This window comes from Oncorhynchus keta, chromosome 31, assembly GCF_023373465.1.
Source record: "Oncorhynchus keta strain PuntledgeMale-10-30-2019 chromosome 31, Oket_V2, whole genome shotgun sequence".
In the NCBI taxonomy this organism is placed as follows: domain Eukaryota; kingdom Metazoa; phylum Chordata; class Actinopteri; order Salmoniformes; family Salmonidae; genus Oncorhynchus; species Oncorhynchus keta.
Genome location: NC_068451.1, coordinates 9,738,710 through 9,760,216, shown reverse-complemented (window position 1 = coordinate 9,760,216; position 21,507 = coordinate 9,738,710). Strand labels below are relative to the sequence as shown.

At 41.2% G+C, this 21,507-nt stretch overlaps 1 protein-coding gene across 4 annotated transcripts in view; it reads right to left on the bottom strand.

The window, feature by feature from the left end:
- Positions 1–21,507, bottom strand: part of dgkb (diacylglycerol kinase, beta) — a 51,692-nt gene that overhangs the window by 26,955 nt on the left and 3,230 nt on the right. For 2 of the 4 annotated variants that reach the window (XM_035745853.2, XM_035745852.2), the window contains exons 2-19: positions 19,693–19,818; positions 17,325–17,401; positions 16,927–16,947; positions 16,682–16,829; positions 15,859–16,008; positions 12,467–12,516; positions 10,937–11,011; positions 10,627–10,746; positions 8,810–8,927; positions 8,498–8,586; positions 8,091–8,207; positions 7,531–7,629; positions 7,230–7,334; positions 6,238–6,311; positions 5,465–5,539; positions 3,776–3,861; positions 2,470–2,559; positions 2,007–2,167 (exon numbers count right to left, since the gene is read on the bottom strand). In XM_035745853.2, coding sequence (XP_035601746.1) covers positions 2,007–2,167; positions 2,470–2,559; positions 3,776–3,861; positions 5,465–5,539; positions 6,238–6,311; positions 7,230–7,334; positions 7,531–7,629; positions 8,091–8,207; positions 8,498–8,586; positions 8,810–8,927; positions 10,627–10,746; positions 10,937–11,011; positions 12,467–12,516; positions 15,859–16,008; positions 16,682–16,829; positions 16,927–16,947; positions 17,325–17,401; positions 19,693–19,762 — 1,725 coding nt within the window. In that variant the 5' untranslated portion in view covers positions 19,763–19,818. The remainder of the gene's footprint in view (positions 1–2,006; positions 2,168–2,469; positions 2,560–3,775; positions 3,862–5,464; positions 5,540–6,237; positions 6,312–7,229; positions 7,335–7,530; positions 7,630–8,090; positions 8,208–8,497; positions 8,587–8,809; positions 8,928–10,626; positions 10,747–10,936; positions 11,012–12,466; positions 12,517–15,858; positions 16,009–16,681; positions 16,830–16,926; positions 16,948–17,324; positions 17,402–19,692; positions 19,819–21,507) is intronic. The other 2 variants (XM_035745854.2, XM_035745855.2) reach the window with 2 other exon arrangements.

Genomic DNA, 21,507 nt, shown 5'->3' with positions numbered 1-21,507 from the left:
GTCCTCATAAAGGGATGGCGACATTAATTCCATTCAACTGGACGGAATGGCTGGATTGGAAGGATAGGAACAGGAGGTGTGCTACAATAGTTGACGATGTGGTCGGATGATGGTCTATTGGGAAGACTTTATGACTTGGCGTTTGGTGTAAATCTTGTAAAAATGGAAGAGGAAGTTGTAGGTGATCCTGGTACTTTGTGAAGTTTGACAGGGATGGTGGGTTTAAAATATGTTTTGAAATATACTCTCCCCATCCATCACGGTTACCCGTTCATTCACCAACCCCTGGGCTTGTGCAAGTTCAAACACGCCTTTCGGTTTGTGCAAAGCCCGAGACACCTTCAACGCCTGATGCAATGGCAGGTTGATGCTTATTGTCATGAATCTGAAATTAGTGATTTCCGCTGGATGGGCCAGCTGCAAAGTAAAAATTGGCTATATTGTAAAAATTCAGGAAAACAAAAATTAGATTTTTGGTCTTAATCTAAGGTTAGGTTTAAAATCAGATTTTATGACTTGGTGGCTGTGCCAGCTAGGAACCATTCTGTAGAGCTGCCTCCAGCGCAATAACAACAATGAATGCCAACCTGTGTTGCAATGCTTAGAATTTTTAAGACAAAAAAAGATGTGTACTCTGCACATGAAATGTTTGAAATCCAATAATAAGATGCTTATGATTACACTTTTCTGTGGCTCGACATAGTGAACCCTTTTGGTTTACTACTGATCCTCCGAGGTTGACTCGACAGAAATGTCATTACAGAAACAATCTTTCTTCATCTGCATAATCTCTGAGGTAATTATTAGCTTGACTTGTTTTGTAATCTTTATTGTATTCAGTGATTCTTTCCAACGGAAAGCAAGATTTGATGTGAAATGTGACAAAATATATCACACTCAATTCCATCGAGAGCTCCGAATCCTCCTAATCCTGGGAAAACAACTTCATTTGTCAACACGTTCGTTAGATACTAATCCCACTGTTAGAAGGCCATGAAAATAGTGTTATAACAATGAAGTCTATTGGTTGCAATGGCTTAAAGTAATACTTCTGCTAAGGCTGCTACCCTTCTTTGGTTGAAGGTTATTGCAATATCTGTACATACATTCAGAATACATGTTTTGCCTCAAGCCACGACGAATATTGAGGAATTATGAGAGAAATTATCTGTATTTATTCCAATGCTTACGACCCCTTCGTCTGTTAAGTGGACCTACCTCCGTCAATACGGGACCAAGCCAAGGTATTTATTTGACTAACATTTCTAAGGACATGCATCCCTCATTTCCACATCATGTTCGAATGTCACAACACCAAGATGCCGCCGTCTCCCAACCTGCAAATGTCAATTACCGTATTTCCCCTGACATTTATCAGTAATGACCCACACGAGCTGGGTGTAATCAGTGTCATTATGTTGAAGATGGACAGAGATGGGCCCCGACTCTTCTGTTGATGAGTTTAAAGGTGCGTAACACCACGCAGATGCACAAAATACAACATATTCTTCGATCAGAGGTGGTTGAAGCTTTAACACATCTCAATGAAGGCGTATTAACTAGTATTTGATCAAAATGAGTAAGATTACTCAGAAGAACATATGACTGTGTTGCTTCTTTAAATTCGGTATAGAGTATCCAATTTATCCAATTGAGGCCTTTGTATAGATTATTCGATTGAAATGGATGATCCACGATAAGCATGAAGCTGTCAGTCGTGTTGTTTTAGGTGAGAGCCTTAGATCAAACATGGCCCTCTCCTATTGACTAGTCCAGTTTGTTGACCCACCATTCTTGCTGAAAGGGATAGATCATTTTAGATATTTAGATATGCGTTTACTTATCTTGAAAGCAATCTATGGACAAGGAGTGACTGCAATCCACACTTTCGATTTGTTAAAATAGCCACTGCCAAGATGTGCTAATATTAGGAAACAAATATTTCAAATCACTGAACTAGGCCTTTAATGTGACATATGCTCTGTATATTAGTGTAAGTAACTCACCACCCCAATGGAGAAATAGTTGTTGACGATGCTGTAAGGCACAGGGTCTCCCCTCTCTTCCTTGTCCGTGGGTGTGACGTTAATCTTCCAGCGGTCCAACATCACCTCAGAGCTGTTCTCTATGTCCCTCAGGATGTTCAGAATGCTCTCTCCCTCATAACCTAATATACAAACAACATAGGATAGCTTATGTTGTAGATAATACCCCAGAACATAAGCTAAAACCTGTTACAGTATAGGCCATAAGTATTTGATTAGAACATTATTCTCTGTAACTATTTATGCCTACTGATTTATTCCTACATGCAGACATAGGTAACATTTACAGACAAAGGAGAAAATGAATATATGTTCAAATCTAAATTCAATCTCATGAATCATGTAATTGGACAACAAAAATGAGGCCACACATTTATGTGAAAAAATTGCACACTTTGGGTCAGTAAATTGCTATTAAACATACCTCCTCCCCATCGCAGACACCTTGCCAGGTCATTTCCTGTTCCAAGGGGAAGTACACACACAGGGGGGTTCCTGTCCAGATTGGCCTTATCTACACAAGAGGTACAACAAAAACATCATACTGTATTATTATTACTATGCCATTGAGCAGACACTTTTATCCAGAGCAACTTACAGTCAAACAGGGCTCCCGAATGGCGCAGCGGTCTAAGGCACTCCATCTCAGTGCTAGAGGCGTCACTACAGACCCTGGTTCGATTCAAGGCTGTATCACAACCGTCATTGGGAGTCCCATGTAACCTTACTTGACCAGGCAAGTCAGTTAAGAACAAATTCTTATTTACAATGACGGCCAAACCCGGGACAACGTCGGGCCAATCCCCCCTATGGGACTCCCAATCACGGCCGGTTGTGATACAGCCTGGATTCGAACCAGGGTGTCTGTAGTGACGCCTCAAGCACAGAGATGCAGTACCTAAGACCGCTGCGCCCCATAGGGTAGCGCACAATTGGCCCAGCGACAGAGGACCTCACCCCCACATTCGGACCACAACAACAAAACTGAACACGGTTCCACTTTAATATACTGTATACATTTTTATTTAACTTTGATTTGGTCTCCGAGTAAAAAAATAAAAATCCCAGTCAGTGCAGCATGGTTATCTGACCTTCACTCAAATCTAAACTCTGACATCTGTGCAACTACAAACGGGCGACGTGAATGTCCAGTCTCACAGGCTATTTCAGGAGTAGCATTCATTCTGTCCATGTTATTACTTCTCTTTGTTTTGATTGATAAAAAAATGGAGGCAATTTTTAAAGGCAGAGCCAGGAATAAGTCTTCAAGGAAAAATGGACTTGAGGCTGTTTCTCAAATGACGACTAATATGCCATTTTGAACTCACATAATCATCCTGTTTTTACCTCCCTTGAACATGCCGGCTTGGACGTAATGAAAATGTTTATATACAAATCATAAAAGTATATTTGATGTTTTCTTGCAAAATAACAAGAGCACGGTTAATTTCACCAAAGTAATACAAAATAATAATAATTGAAACGCACAAAAAAATGTCACTATACGGCACAATTGTACAGGTTTTGAAGAAAGCACAATGAAATGTTAAGGAAGGCGGGAAAATGTTATAATGCAAAAGTTGTGTTATATTTAGGATTGAGAGGACCAAATTCATACTTAGGCCTATTTCCACTCATCCCACTAGTATAATCACTAGTATTTACCAGGATGTGTTCACCAGTCTGTTCACCAGTGTAACACTGGTGTGGCAATGGAAGTGCACACTCACCTATGAAATCCAGAATCCAACCGACTGTCCCATCCCCACCACAAGCTAACACTCTGAAATCTCGAACCTCTCGGAAGAAATTCAACCTTGAACACAACAAAAAAATCATATTCACAATATCAATCATGTAATGCAGGAAATAATCCCCTTTTAGAGAGAAACACATTATTTTCTTTATCTACTATAAATTCAATAAAAATCTTCAGACATTCTGCCCTGAGAAAATGCACTATTTTGTCCAACAGTAAATTGAACTCAAGGCTACCTTATTCAAAAAGGTACTGTAAGTGTTTTATCTCCATACTTATCCTTATTTTATCTCACATCTACAGTATATTGTAACTCTGCTGCACTGGAGCGGCTCTGCAAAGGCCCCTATAATCTCACAAAATAACACATATCACATTGACAATTATTCCTTCAGCCAGCTAGTCTGTTCAGAGGCTAATCAGATCAAGATGGCCAATGTTCAGTCCAACTTCTTCCGTTCCTTCACAATAACAAAGCCCTAACTGAATGAGGGAGCCTCCAAACCTCATACGGCGGATAAATGATTCGCTCAATTACTCTCCAACTGGGACTGCAAACCGCATTAGGTGCAAAACAGACGGCCGCGAACATGAAAGGCAACTTTGGGGATATTTAAATACCAAGAAACAAACACTTCATTTGGGCTAATTGCATTAGCGCTAGTGCTAATTGACAGCAGTGTGTGCGGCTGCCTCAGCCTGCTAGTGACCAGTCACCTTGCTAATGCCAACCGCATTTCGTACACTTCACCAAATATTAACAAGGTTACTGCTGGGCAAGGTCATCTGGAATGTTCCCAACTAAAGATAGAGGGGCTTCTTCTGAGTGCAACACGTCTCTTAGAGCCTCGTCAATAAACATGGCCTTCCCAGCCAACAAAGCTCCAAACACAGAGAATCAATACTGAAGACACAATATGGCCGACAAGGTCAATTTCAAATCTTACGACTGTGTAAGATAAATATATGGCGTAAAGACATTATTTTGCCCCTCTGGGCCACTGTAATTATGAGCATAAACTTAACTGTCTACAAAAGTTTATATTGGATTTTTCCTCTTCGCAAACCATTTACATTCTGCTTTCAAAACCTAATCAAAGTCCAGCAACATCAGAGCACGGCAGTGACGTGTTCCTGCATTTCAGAATGTTCCGGAGTTGGTGTGTCTAAAACAAAAAGGGGCGGAACCTTGTGCATCGAGATGATCTGCTCATCTTCTTAATCATAGACACGCATAGTCCAACAACCCCAGACCCATGCCTGTGCAGCCTACAGCAGTATACTTGATCACACATCAGCATGCCTCGCGTCACTCACAATATATCACTATTCCCACACACTGTAACCAATACTAGACTCAAGCACAGTGTTGTTGTCTCACTGTTTGTGATCTCCGATCTCACCTTTCAATCACGTCTGCATATGAATCCGGATTGAGTGAGAGGCTCAAATTGAGAGACCTCCCCTGCATGAGATGTTGGATATTATGACTGGGCAACAGCGGAATACATTAGGGCTTTGTAAACAGTCGCTCATCCACCACCCTGATTCCACATGTAACTTGAGGATAATAATGATAGTTGAATCATGACTGTAAAGTGTTTTGTGCACTTAAGGTGATGTTGCTTAGTCTGTGTGAGATGATTAGAGCAGAACTTACCCAGGCATGGGTCCGTTCTTGGCCAGGTTGTATACCTGCCTAGGGTTTAAGAGGTACTGGAATTTTCTGTAGATCCTGGAAGAGAGGAGCGGAGAAGAGAGAAGAGGAGAGGAGAAAAGAGGAGAGTAGGAAAGAGGGAAAAAAGAGAAACAAGGAAAGAAAAGGATGAAATTGTGTCAACCAGCAATATAGTGTTGAGTTGACCCACAGAAACCTACTGAAACATCTCCCCCTTGCAGCTACCACAGAACATCTGGATCGTGAAGAAAAGTCCAAATGCAAACGCTTAATTGAAATGTGATCAACTGAACCCCTGTACATAGTCCGTATGCCATTTTGCTACAGTATGATTGACAGCTCCAATGCCGAGGACGAAGTCATTAGAAAGACTAATTCATTTTCATTTCAATTTCATTATATCAACTGGCTCAAGTCATATTTTGATCTCATCATTTAAACAAATGAGGACTGGAGTAATAAGGAGTAGAATGAATGTGTTCAGTAATAACCCAATTAGGCCCTGGGTTAAAGAAGGTCTAAATCTATACACTGACAACCAGGGATGTGACAGTCAAAGGCAGTGCCATCGAAGAACCTCTGCAGAATCAACCAGGAGTCTGTAGGTCAATGTTATTGTGTTTCTATTTGACTAACTAAGCCTTGAGCACTCTGTGTGCAGCCAGGCTTTGCAGCTCTTTTGATTGAAGAGCAGTTCTGAGAATCCCTTCTTTTTTTTTACAGAGAGTTAGAGTGTGGGGAGAGAGTGTGCTTACCTGTCTCCCTGCTTCCCTCCACTCTTTGGATTCACAAACACTAGCAGAGGATGAGTTCCCTCTATTGTTGTGATCTATGCAAAATATATCAAAACAGAAAGAGATTTCAGTCCAATTGCTTATAATGCAGTAGGCTGATCTGACGTTAGAGTATAGCGTAAAATCATTATTATAAACAGTGAATAAAAAAAACATTCATATTTATTTTAAAAATTGCCTGGCTGCTTCACCCTGGCCTCTTGTTACTGTTAAGGTTCAAACATTTATCATGTGAACAACAGCCAATACCCAACAATATCCCTCCTTATTCAAGTTATAACCATCACCATCTCCTGATTGGGAGAAGCACTTTGAGTCTTGCGTGACATGGGGGCAATTCTTAGGGACAAGCCTCTTCATTGCTACCTCTGGTAGAGCAGTGGACAGAGAGAAGCAGCAGGCCTCTTCCACGGAGGCAGCCAGGGCTGGGACGAGGCATAAACAAAACAAGCCCTAATCGCGGGCTGAAGCCTACGAGTTGGCCTTCCTGCCACTCAGTGGCGGGCGGCGGTGACAGTGCGCCCGTGCATCTCCTTGACACAGATGAAGCTCTTAACTCTCCCTGTCTGCTATCCCAGCAGGCCGAGCGGTGGATTAATGAGCTCCCTGTCCAGCCAGGAGTGATCCATTACTTCCTCTAATTATAAATAATAATCCTGATTATTACTCTGGTTAGCCGGAGAAGGCAGAGATGGATGTGGCGGGGAGATGATTCAGGTTGATTGTCACCGGTTGTCTGTCTGTTAGATATTAGGGAGGATTTGGATGGAGCTGATTCTTGTTTTGTTCACCAGTAGAAACTAATCTCATTAATCCCACCAGTGTCATTTCGTATTATCCTGCGCCCATCAAAGGCTAAATTGTGGTTAGATTAGAAATGTCAATTTACAGTACACATTCTTCACAAATTTCTACAAAATTTTGAATAAAAATAAAAATATTTGGTTTGTCACCTGTAGTCCTTGGGTATCCACTGTAACTGAGTTGGCTCTCTGTATCTTCCCTCTGCCTCCTGATTGGCTGGATCTGGAATCTTTCCTCACCGTAGACTGTCTTTCCTGGGGGTCAAAGTACAAACAGTAGAATTGGCACCTTGAAAACAATCTAATAGACATTATCAAAAAGATAATGCCTCTATAAATATGGGAAACTGTGATCTATGTATGAGGAAATATACATATATTTTCATAAAGCTATCATGCGGTGAATTTGTATATAAGCAGAATATGGCATCGTTTTGAAAGTTAAACTCACCAGTACGACAGGACAGATTGTGTTGGGGGGCAGGATATGGTCCTTCAGTGGTCCACAGTCACACTCAGGTTTCACATGTGAGGCACACTTATTATGAAGCTGGATGAGGGGAAACACTCAATTACAACCATATTAGTATCAGGGTGACATTCAAGATCATAACATATTATTCAATGTTACCTTTCATTTGATTGTAAAATCGATATTAGAGTTCAGTTCCTTTAAAATGTATGGGGGCCATAAAATATAACGTTCAGTTTGTATCAGCTATGTAGAATTGTTTTAAGCTAAACACCAAGTGCGGTTGAGTAAAAAGTAAGAGCATGTTGTGTGATTTACAAAAACACAACTGCTAACACTGGATTTATTTAGAAAAAGAATGATATCAAAACACATTTTCAATGTGGTTTATTTTCTATTAGCAGAATACTGGAAATAACTGTTACTTGGTGTAAATTGGCAAAGTGATAGGACTGATAAAAGGTGCAAAAAAGAAATCATAAACAGCAAGAAACAGTAGAAAATAATGAGGAGGAGGCTGATTCTCCTCGGGGGCGTACCGTGACTTGGCACCACACACAGTGAAGCCCAGTCAAACCCTGGTAACACTTAATGGTTTTGTGACACTTGTCACACTTGGTCGGGCAGTTTCCCTCCACCCAGAAATGGTGCATCACCTGTGGAGCGAGAGACAGAGAGAAACAGAGGAGAAAAGCAAAACAGGAAACAAGTGAGAAATCCACAATAGTAAGAAAGAAAGAAATCAAGATAGAAAGTAACAAAAATGTAACAATACTGTCTGTGTATTGGGCATGTATTTAAACCAGACTAAATATTGTAATTAGCTATGCTTAGTATCAGAATGAGTTGTTTAATTCCATTAGTGAGGAAGGAGCCCTGGATCTAAGCTCCGTGGAGCATCGCTGATCCGAGCGTGCCGATTAGTAAACACTCCAATTGGACGCACCTCTGTGTTTTTCTTGCTCTTCACGTAGGTTTTGATGCACGACGGAGGAGCACGGGCGACACAGCGCTCATGGACAGTGTACTTGCAGACTGTGAGAGGTGGAACACACATTTTGACCGCTCAAAAAAAAAAAAATCACAAAAACAACTAAGAATAGCAAACACTAAACTGAGTTTGGGGACACATTTCCGAGGGGCAATTTAGGTCACAAAAATGCCTTCTTAATGATGAAAAAGTGCTATGGAATAAACCTTTTGGGAATGGTAAAAATGAGAGTAGACATGAGACAACTGTCGACGTTGCCATACTCACATGAGCAGCACAGCCCTTGCTTGCCGAGGCCTATAAGCATGTTCAGACACAGATTACAGTAGGCAGGCTGGTTGAAGTGCTTCAGTCTCCACACGTGCTGCCCGTCGTCTTTCACATTCTAAAGGAAAGATGACTGATTGGTTTGAGTGATTGGTTAATTATTGACTGGTTGATGGTTGGGTGATTCGTTACATGGCAGATATAAAGAGGCCATGTAAAACAAACATGCCTCTCGGACACGCACAATAAGGAATCACACCGGCTCTTTTCGTGGCACTTTCATCTCCAGCGTTCGACAACGTTTGGCAACTGAATGTGGCCCATGTGAACGATTTTGATATTTGTTTTAATGTTCTCCAAAGCCATCATCTTCAGTGGGGAAGATTGCCTGGGTTCTTCCCTTTAATCCTGTGTCATTAATCATGTCACCTATTACGTCAATCACAGCAAAATGACAGTCTGATGTCACTGTAAGAGACTGTCTCATTAGCCTGTGATAAGTGACGACTTGTTCAAGATCATTGAACACAAAGGCAGCAAAAAAAACTGAAAAGATGACTCCATCTAGTGGACAAGGAGAGCTGGGACATCAGTGGTGCCATCTGACGAAGCTATTGACTAGTTAGGAAGTGTTGTGGGAATGTCCAGACCTTGTACCTGATTCACACAAAAGGGCCCACCCCAACCATACTGTGCTGGCTCAAATATGGTTTTCCCACATTGTCCTTTCCAGCACGGTTCCAGCAACTATGGTGGATGAGGAACCAGGCTGGCCTAATACAGCTCGCCTTGGCTCGGTTTGGCTTGGTAGTGTGAATCAGGCTATGGTGGGTTTAAAGGCCCAGCGCAGTCAAAATTATGTTTTGTCTGTGTTTTCTATCATATTATACAACAGCTGATGAAACTAACACTGCCTGATTGTTGTGTGCAACAGGGAAGTAGCAATTGTATGCATGTTTTACAAAACAATTACATATCTAAAACATGTCTAGCCTGTCTATCTATGGGTAACAGGGAAGATGTGTTATGTTCGACCCGCACAGTTTTCCACCCAAAAACACCAGAAAATGGCCAAAAAGAGTAGAACCAGCTCACCTGCTTTTGCACTATGATCGGACTATTAGATGTTCAACGTTTCTTTTGAAATACATATTTTTAAAGGGGTAGTACCAGCAAATTTAAACAAGAGTTCAATTCACACCTCACTGAACATGAGGGACATGCGTACATGAATCACTATTGAAATCTTGGCACTTTAGCAAGCCTTTCTTCATATTAAAAACAACATTCATTGAATTCTTCATGTGGTCTATATTAAAGTGCACTTCATTTAATATAACATGCAAAATGCGCCCATTTTGTGGAACAACCCAGTTGCTGGTTGAAAATACAATCTACACAGGACCTAATTAGCAGTTTTTGCATGGACGGAGTTAAAATAAGTCAACACTGTAATTTTTACACCCCTTTTTTTACTGTGTGCCAAAAACAGCTAGTTTTCCCCACAGACTCCTACCAGAAAGTCCTAGCAAATTCTAGCGTGAGAAATAGTTTTTGCTTAAAAGCTATTTTTGTTTATTTTTTACAGTAAGGTACTACATTGTTACCCAGATATGATTTGATATTGAAATAAAAATGGCTGCATTTGGTCTTTAACTGGGCTTGAACTAAATCCTGCACACACTATGGCTTTCCAGGACCAGAATTGGACACCTCAGAGCCATACATAGACCATCTCTATGGCTCTGGTCTAGAAAATCTGCCATTGAAAGTAACAACAGTGATGATGTTTAGGTAACACTTTCTTGACTACTCACCGTCTCTAGTCCCAGTAGTACAAGTAGGGGGATGGTCGTGCTGCCTCCCTGTATCCACTCCTCTAGAGACACAGTACCGTCATGGTCATAGTCAATCTCCTGCATCATCTCCTGCAGAATCTACTCACAACCAATCAGAGACAGTACAGTAGGATCTGTCAACACAGATTAAATATATGACACCCTCATTCAAGCTTTACAAAGTTACAGTATTTTCCTGTTATTGATATAACCGAAACTAGCGGGCCATAGATCTTTAGGTCTATGGATCTGCAGTATATTAAATGTTTATGAAAAATATGTATTTTACCGGCTTCAATTCTGTCACGTCCCATTCCAAGTACTCAGCAACATGCATCATTTGAGAGACGATGTGCTCCAGTTCCTAGAAGTAGAAAACAAATCGTGTGTCAAAACACATCTATGGTACAATAGCCATTCTTCAGTTGATGACAAACATCAATGTTTTAGACTGATGAACAGCATGTAATAGTCAGTTGGTTCAATCTTCCCTCTCCAAAGGAGAGTTGTACAATGCACAACAAAAGCAGCTTGCAAACTGATACAGAATTGATGACTTAATTACAATGGTTGCCCTACGGGAGGGCAATTATCGTCTAGTGGAGAGTCATCACATGCAGGCCAGAGCAATGAACATGAGACATTCACTCGCCTGCTCCTCCACAACAAGCCAAAGCTTCTTTAAAAAAAAATGTTAACGTTTATTTAACCAGGCAAGTCAGTTCAGAACAAATTCTTATTTACAATGACGGCCTACCCAGACGACGCTGGGCCAATTGTGTGCTGCCCTATTGGAATCCCAATCACGGCCGGATGTGATACAACCTGGATTCAAACCAGGGACTGTAGTGACGCCTCTTGCACTGAGATGCACTGCCTTAGACCGCTGCACCACTCGGGCTTGTGTAATGTTACTTTAGATTATATTGTACAAAATATTCTACATTTCCATATGTCAGTGTCATGGTTAGAATGACTAAGATTCAGATATCCAGAAGGTCCTCTAAAGAATAATTGTATTTATAGAACATTAGGTAGCTATTATGTACAATTTTACCCAGCATGGTCTCATAGACTAGACGTAACATAGTAAATGTAAATCTGAGACACTCAAATTAGTATGATATGTTGTGTTTGGTATAGTTACATAATACAGAAGGTTACTTAAGGCAAAAACGAAAGCAGGGTGGTTGGTCGGGGTGAATGGGTAGACTTATAACGCGAACGTCTAGCAACCCAAAAGGCTGCGTGTTCGTATCTCATCACGGACAACTTTAGCATTTTAGCTAATCTGCAACTTTACAACTACTTACTACTTTTTAGCTACTTTGCAACTACTTACTACTTTTTAGCTACTTTGCAACTACAAGCATTTTAGCTAACCGTTCCCCTGGCACTAACCTTAATAACCTAACTCTTAACCCTAACTTTAACCCCTACCCTAGCTAACGTTAGTGTTAGCCACCTAGCTAACGTTAGCCACAACAAATTGGAATTCATAACATATCATACATATTGCAAATTTGTAACATATCATATGAAATGGATGACATACAACCACAAATGAATACATGCCATACGAAACGAATTGGAGAGTCACTTGGATTTACATTTACTATGTTAAGTCTACCCTTGAGCTCAGGTTGCAGCACCAAATCATTTTTCAGTACAGTAAACAACATGGCGTGTATAGGACAGAACCAAACAAGGCACTGGTATAGGCTTTAGACAATAATAAAGATGATGTTTCATGTAAGGCTGTGTTCAAATAATGTTTGGCATATTTTTTGAATATGTATGAAGAAGGAAAAATGATTACCGAACTATCCAGAGACCCATTCCCATCTGTATCATAGAGACGAAACATAACTGTGGAGAAAGAGATCAAACATTTATGAGTTTCAATTGTTGTTTGAGATGCAATGTCATTGAGACACATTTTTACTACCAATTTAGTTTCATGGATGCACTTTACTATGTTGAAGCACAAAAACGTCCTTTAGTTTTTAAGGGTACAATCAGCTATTGAACTCCCATCAATTCAAAGCAATGTTTCCCCTCATAAAAGTGTTCTTAGCATCTCAGTGTTGAAGTCTGATTGGTTCTTGCACTAGCCCCCAGCGACAACTCAACACCAACACCATGGAAACAGACAGCTCCCTCACCAGAACAGTGATTGGCTATCTAATACAAGAGTGACTGACAGACACACACATACACCAGTTCTATAGTAATATAATCGTGACAACACTCTCCTCTGCCCCAAGTAATTTACATACTAATGGATATTCCCAATACGTGTAAAAAGTGTTTTTAGCCCAGTCTCAGCCTGACGCTACCCACTCCCTCAATCTCAGTAGTGGTGCGGCTAGTTACAAACCCAGCTGGATTGAAGAGGGTGAGCTGGTGAGTTCACTAAGGACTCGAAGAGGGGGGTTGTTCATTTCATATGGGGTTGACGTCAAGCTGCTGTTTGTCAGACGCTAATTAGGAGCTAATTGACAGCTTCCTGCTGTGGTGCGGTCACGTCGGTCCACTGGGGCCGGAGGAAGGGGAAGTGAGGTAGATGCCTGGAGGAATGAGAACTCTGCTGGAGCTGGGAAGGTGTTTGTGGTGGAGAGATGAGAGGAATAGCATACAGTCGAGTCACTCAGAAAAGGCAGAGAGCTAAGTTGTCTAACCCTATGAACCTAGAGTATAAAGACTGTTATTTATCGTTGTCATCACCTCACCTCCTATTCAAAGCTGAACTAGTACTAGTTGCAGTAACAATAACTGAATCCACTGTGGTGACGTAGGGTATATTTCCTCAACCATACAGAACCAAGGGAATTCAGCTTGCTACTGATGATGATCAATACTCACTTTTTAGATGTTTCTCTTTTTGCCATGCATTCCCTGACTTTGCACTGACTTTCCCTGACTTTGCACAAGGTATGTAGACCTACAGATATAGCAGCAGATATAGCATGAATGTACTGTACGTGTAAATTGAAACCTGTCATTCTTAGAAGAACCAGCAGAGGGCCCTATTTAGCTCCACAAGACATCATTGAGGCTGGACGGAAGGAGGGGTAGGGTGGGCAGAGTGGGCAGAGTGGGATTCTCTCTACAAGGAGAGATACTGTAGCATCCAAGGCTAAACCAATGATGTGCTTCCTGGACCAGACCAGCTAAATTATTAACACACTTAATGCTTAATGAACGGCTCTGTTCTTCAATTATTCAGCAGTTGGATGAGAATTATAAGACCACATAAAAAGTCTGATGTTCAATTATCTAATATAATCTCATAAATAAATAAGTACACATCTAAAGTTTAAGTAGAATAAAGAGATCCCCATGGCAACACTAATAAGGGCTTTCAGTAAACATAATGATTCAAGTAGACTACAGTGAAAAGGCTAGAATGCTACTCCTGCTGAGGTAATGGGAAATATCTAGCAGTTTATTGGGATGAAGCTTTATCTCGTTTGGCTATGAGTGTCTGTATTTACGGTACACAAATGTCATTATTCTCACGGGTAAACCACAAAATAACATTCTTGTTCTGGAAATCCTAATTCTGCATTATAGCCAAAGGAGCTCCAGTATACAGTGGGGCAAAAAAGTATTTAGTCAGCCACCAATTGTGCAAGTTCTCCCACTTAAAAAGATGAGGCCTGTAATCTTCATCATAGATACACTTCAACTATGACAGACAAAATGAGAAGAAAAGAAGAAAAAAAAATCCAGAAAATCACATTGTAGGATTTTTAATGAATTTATTTGCAAATTATGGTGGAAAATAAGGATTTGGTCACCGACAAACAAGCAATATTTCTGTCTCTCACAGACCTGTAACTTCTTTAAGAGGCTCCTCGGTCCTCCACTTGTTACCTGTATTAATGGCACCGGTTTGAACTTGTTGTCAGTATACAAGACACCTGTCCACAACCTCAAACAGTCACACTCCAAACTCCACTATGGCCAAGACCAAAGAGCTGTCAAAGGACACCAGAAACAAAATTGTAGACCTGCACCAGGCTGGGAAGACTGAATCTGCAATAGGTAAGCAGCTTGGTTTGAAGAAATCAACTGTGGGAGCAATTATTAGGAAATGGAAGACATACAAGACCACTGATAATCTTCCTCGATCTGGGGCTCCACGCAAGATCTCACCCCGTGGGGTCAAAATGATCACAAGAACGGTGAGCAAAAATCCCAGAACCACACGGGGGGACCTAGTGAATGACCTGCAGAGAGCTGGGACCAAAGTAACAAAGCCTACCATCAGTAACACACTATGCCGCCAGGGACTCAAATCCTGCAGTGCCAGACGTGTCCCCCTGCTTAAGCCAGTACATGTCCAGGCCCGTCTGAAGTTTGCTAGAGAGCATTTGGATGATCCAGAAGAAGATTGGGAGAATGTCATATGGTCAGATGAAACCAAAATATAACTTTTTGGTAAAAACTCAACTCGTCGTGTTTGGAGGACAAAGAATGCCATACCTACTGTGAAGCATGGGGGTGGAAACATCATGTTTTGGGGCTGTTTTTCTGCAAAGGGACCAGGGCGACTGATCCGTGTAAAGGAAAGAATGAATGGGGCCATGTATCGTGAGATTTTGAGTGAAAACCTCCTTCCATCAGCAAGGGCATTGAAGATGAAACATGGCTGGGTCTTTCAGCATGACAATGATCCCAAACACACCGCCCGGGCAAATAAGGAGTGGCTTTGTAAGAAGCATTTCAAGGTCCTGGAGTGTCCTAGCCAGTCTCCAGATCTCAACCCCATAGAAAGTCTTTGGAGGGAGTTGAAAGTCAGTGTTGTCCAGCAACAGCCCCAAAACATCACTGCTCTAGAGGAGATCTGCATGGAGGAATGGGCCAAAATACCAGCAACAGTGTGTGAAAACCTTGTGAACACTTACAGGAAACGTTTGACCTCTGTCATTGCCATCAAAGGGTATATAACATAGTATTGAGATAAACTTTTGTTATTGACCAAATACTTATTTTCCACCATCATTTGCAAATAAATTCATTAAAAATCCTACAATGTGATTTTCTGGATTTTTTTTCGGTCATAGATGAAGTGTACCTATGATGAAAATTACAGGCCTCTCTCATCTTTTTAAGTGGGAGAACTTGCACAATTCGTGGCTGACCAAATACTTTTTTGCCCCACTGTATTCCCCTTTTAGAGGAAAAACAATCATTAGTCCTCACACTCCAGTTTGTCCTCAGGTCGGCCACCCTCCAGCAGTGAGAGGTAGCAGACGATGTCCTTCAGTTGAACCATGCCTAGAGGTCTGGGCAGAGTCCTAGGTAGAGGGGGCACCTTCAGAGGGGTCGAGTTCCCTTTGATCAGCTTGAGGCCTGCAGAGAGAAGAAGGCCAGAGAAGAAGGTCAAAATGTAGACCGGTTAGGATCATTGCTGAGCTTTATGCCTCTAATGTCAACCTCAAACTGTCTTTCAAACTGTCTACCAATAAATCTAAATTCATATTGTGAAATTGATTGCAGATGTTATATAGGTGTGGTCTTTGACAATATTACGGTAGTAAATGTTGACTAGACAGCACAGTTTTAGTTTATGATGATTGTCGGTAGTACCTCAGGACACGTACAGTTTGGACATTTTGTGAAAAAGTACAAGCTGTGGCTACATACACTGCACTCAATGACTTGCCTGTAAGCTACAGTCCACAACAACAAGGCAATCTGGGGGGGTCTGACGACAGAGTTAACCATACTGAACCAATTACAACAGTACCTATCACCCAGTGAACATGCTCTTTGTGGTAGGAGTAAAAACTAAAGCAGACCTAAACAACTTTAGGCTTTTATTTGTCTGCTGCTGAGGTCATAGATGTCATAGTTTCTATGCGTTCTTGATCTGTTCCTTTGCTTTTGTCTGAAGTGGAGGTACGGTGGTCCTAAGGGCAAAGTAGCTTTAAAAATTCAGTAACAGCGCACGCAGACAACATAAAAGCTACTTTGCCCCTTAGGGACATCATCTGAAGGTTATAGCTGAAGTGCAGGGTCTTACCAGTAACTCTGGGCTTGTCTATTGAAGAGGGGCTGGGTTTTGGTCCCTTGTTACTGAATGATAAGAAGAGGTGTTGACAGAACTCCTCTGCCAGCTCGCTCTCCAGAAACGTATGCATGAAGACCTTGAAGCCTTCAAAGTCAATCTCCTGAAACAAGACACAGAACATGATCCTGGTTGGTTTAATTCCCATGAAGGAAGCTTTGATTACCATATCATGTCTGGGAGAACAAGGAATGCATTACCTGACTGAGTATGTCTTTCTTCTATGCAGCATTGAATAAAGACATTGGGAATCTCAATAAATCAAACTTTTAAAAAAGTAAGTTACTCATATCCTGAAAAGCACACAAACAACCATGGTGTGACATTTTCGGCATTTCCACTATAACCAAAGTAAGCAGTGCCTCTTGCATTCAAATTCCAAAACTAAACCAAGATATATTGGTCTGAGGTGACTATAGACCGATACCAGTGTTGAATGTTGTTGACATCCAAAATGACCAAGATTTGGTAGCAAGTCTGAAGTGATGGTTGTTTTCTACATTATGAAGAAGTCTCAAAATAGTTCTACAAATAGTTCATGCAATGCTAATGTTGCCACATCACTACCAGAACAGTGTCTTATGGGAAGAAAGACTACCTCCTCTGGGTTATATTTCGCCAACACTCCGTCTCCATGGAACTCCTGCAGCACATCTTTCAGCTTCTTGGTTGAGTCTAAAAGAAAAACACTCCACAGATGTTATAACCATAAAGGCTTCCCGTTAAATAGCAATTGATATCATGTCCATGAAGGGAGATCCCACTGCGGGATCTCATCCAATTATCTCTAAACTTGGAGTTAGAGTGCAAAAGATCCAGTCTACGGCTCAGGAGGAATTCGATCGGACACCCACCAGACCGCATCGAAATTACAGGAGGAATCACCAGACTCTGGAACCAGTAGGAGGTTAGACTCCTCTGCCTGGTCCGTTTGGTCTGGCTCCTGTCAAGGTCTCTTCCTGTATTTTCAAACTAGCCCTAGGAGTGTCCTGGCAGGACTGGTCCATTTGGGCCCCTGGTGTAGACATTGTTTTATTATGTTATTCTAGCTGTTCCATTATAATATTTGTAGCTTCTGGAGCAACAAGAGTAGATTTGGAAGGATGACCATGTGAGACCATGAAACGTGTGACTGGTTGCCTGTGTAATAAAACCCACCAAAAAGAAGTTATAAAGTATTAACTATTAACTCGTGCACTGTTTTTTTTATCATTCCTCTACATGGTCAAAAAACTGTCACGTTGTCGTCCTAATGCTAACACGTTAAAAGGAAATTACTTAGTGTAGGTTACTTTAGGCCAAAATGCATGTCACATCAGTGTTCTACTACACAGCACCTGGGAAAACACGAACCGCAACGTCACTGTGCAAAAAAAAAAAAATCCATTCTAATAATCGTCTCTGATTATGAAGTCATAACTAGTAGACTGTAGAGTATTGGTGCTCATGCGGGATCTGAAGTGAGCAACGTGTGCAATATCGTTCACTTCACCTTTTAATGAGAATAGGGTGTGGGGGGGGGGCTAAAGTAAGCTGGAGGGACTGAAAAAGGAGGGAGGGAGAGGTGGAAACAGAGGAAGGTCCATTGTTGCAGCTCGGAGAATGGGATATTGTATAACCTGTCGCTGCACACGGAGCACAATGACTAGCTGTGAGCCCAAATCTCTCTATCGCACACTGTCCCTCACTCTTTCTTTCCTTCTCATTAACCCTGGTCCCAAACCCCGTCTCTTCTCAGACTTTCAGACATTATAGCAGAGCTGGATTTGTTTTAGAGGGTAGATGAGCTTTAATATTGCAGATGTAAATTGTCTGCATCATTTCCAATCCCTCAATCCCCCCCACACACTTCTAGAACCAAAGCTGCGCCCCTGGTAAACCCTGCAGAAGAAGAAAAACGATCCCAGTCAGAAACGGTAAAGAGAGGCTGGAGAAATGCTTACAGTTGGCGGAACAATGTTGTCAAAACGCGTAGAGCAATTAACTTGTCATGGCCAAGTGAAACCCTTGGCCTGTAGAAGAGATCCCAAGCAAAAAAAAACATTCCTTATTTAGATTTGGACTGAGGTCTGTGAATATGTAATAAAATAACCTCCAGTCAAGACACTATATAGATTTAGGGTCTTTATTGCTGCTCAAATGAGCTCTGTTTTATTCTCCTCTACTATACTGGGATGAAGTTCTTATTGTTGTGGTCATGTGGGAAGTCTTGAGATTCCTTCTTTTTACGAAAACTATTTTAAAACCAAAATAAAATAAATATTGCAAATAATAATGTTACTCCATTTAATTGTTACCCTGGAAACCACCAACGCAAGAAAGGCTTCAGTATATCTCACTATTCCCATTGAAAAGGCAACAAAACCATCCATCTCAAAACTTGCACAGTCAAATCTTTCATTTCCAAAAACATGAATACTTGCAGTATAACTTCAAGACGTTCATAACTCTCGTTGGCCCGCAGGGGAAGCTTTTGTGTTATGATTAATAATGGTTTAACATAAACAGCACCAGACAGATTTAATGCTTGACCTGGTATGCTGCAAAATCAGAAGGGGTGCCAAATAACAGATTACAGACATATGGATGATTCCAAGTCATCAGAGAAAGAGGGGGTTTTGTACTGTTTGAGCTTTACACCAAATCTAGTTGGATTAGGCTGGGTTTCATAACGCAGTGACAGTGCATGGAGATATTCTCTGCTCTTATGCAGTCACCATTACAGTAACTGGGCTCTGTTATCCTGCCGTAGTCAAGCAGTAGGAAAATCTCTCTCTGTGTGAGGTGGATTAGGACATACTGCTGGGATGGGCTCTACAGTAGTTTACAAATCCAGTGTCACATTTTATACCTGACTAGATTCAATTTTCAATGAAGTTTAAACTTGATTGTGAGAGCCTAAGCGACGGTGTACACACACACACACACACACACACACACACACACACACACACACACAGACTTACATTGAGCGTACTCCTGCAGAAGGGAGAATTCAGCTGGGGTCAGAGTGACCCACTTGTCCTGGTTGGTCATTGTGATGAGCCCTCTTCTCCCTCACATCCCCAAACTATCATCCCACAGTCCACTCTCTGGAACAGAACGTAGAACAACATGTTGTTAGGACTCTTTCATCATAGTGGCGGACTGTTAACAGAAAGAGATTTGGTTTGGGTTCTGACATTCATTCCATCATCTCCGGTCATAGAATTGCATAGAATGACTGTATATTGATCCTCACATCAGTACATTGCTATAGTATAGTATAGCGTAGTTTCGCAGAAACTATGAAACTAAAATGTCTATCTGTAACCAAAAAGTATATCCGTCTGTCAGTCAATTAGAGACTGAGGACTTTTTTTGATTCATAATATGCATTGAACCCCCTAATGAACGCATTTTTCATGCTATCATAAGTATTACATCAGACAAGTACATGACTCTTAGTATGACTGACAACCAAGCTAATGCTATCGTGTCCTATCCAGCACTATGTGCTATAGCTAGCTCGTAATTTGCTAAATGGCATGTCAATGTCCAACATGAACTCATCAACTCAATGCATTATTTGACACCTGTCCTACTTACAGAGGTAGGATCTTAATTTGATCACCCTGTTGCAGGAGAACTTTCATGCAATGCAGGACATTTAAAACACGTAGTGTATTTGAGGTTTAAAAAGGCTGACATTTTAGGCTTCATTTTCCCGTACAAAAATGTACCAACCCCTACAAAAATGACCATCAATTATAATCCACATAATAATTCACATTTCCTGTTGCCTGCTTTAGCAAACTGGCTCAAATTAAGACCCTACAACTGTACCTAGGACAACATTTAGTTTATGCGTAAAGAAGCATTTATGACAAAGTATAAGGGACATGTAGGAGTTTAAGTCATGATTGTCCAGGACTGCTGACGCTGTTTGAAGACAACAGAATGATGGGCCAGCTGGCATCACTGATTATGGACAATGCCTTGGTGACAGAAGATTGGACAGTGTCAGAAAAGAGGGGATGTCATGCCACTTTTCCCTTGCAGTAGCCCCCCCCACTCCCCACCCCACACACAATGGGTTAGCACAATGCAAGATATGCTTACTGTAATCTTAATCTGTTCTACATTGTAACTACTTTAACTACTGAGAAGGGTTTAAAAAGCATTACACATTCATGTAAAGAGAAATAAAGAGTGTGTGTGTGTGAGAATGAGTGTTTTGGGGTTAGTCGGTTGCTACATTATATAGCCTGGGGTATTATGCTCTGTGGGCTACTGAATCTAAATGTTCCACTCCCCCCCTGCTCTCTTAATGCACCTGTGTTAGTCTCAGAGCCAGCTTCCTTCCTTTTTGACCCAATTATAAAACCTCACAGCAACAAATGCATGTAACAGTACTTTACCACCTCAGTTCACAACCTTTTCATAATGAAAGAGCTGGCATGAAGTGATCCGTGTGTGTGTGTGTGTACTAGTATGCGGGAATTTGTGTGCGTGTATGTGTGTGTCTGTGCATGTATGTGTATCTGTGTACAGGCATAGTTTGTATGTGGATGTCCTGAACATACCCATAGTAATTGCAGTTCTAAACTTAAGGAACCCTTGAGACACTTGAATATGCATGGTCACGTACGGTGCGTTTGGAAAGTATTTCCAACCCTTCCCTTTTTCCACATTTTGTTACGTTACAGCCTTATTCTAAAATGATTCAATTATATTTTTGTTCTAATCAATCTACACGCAATACCCCAGAGTGACAAAGCAAAAATATGTTTTTATAATAA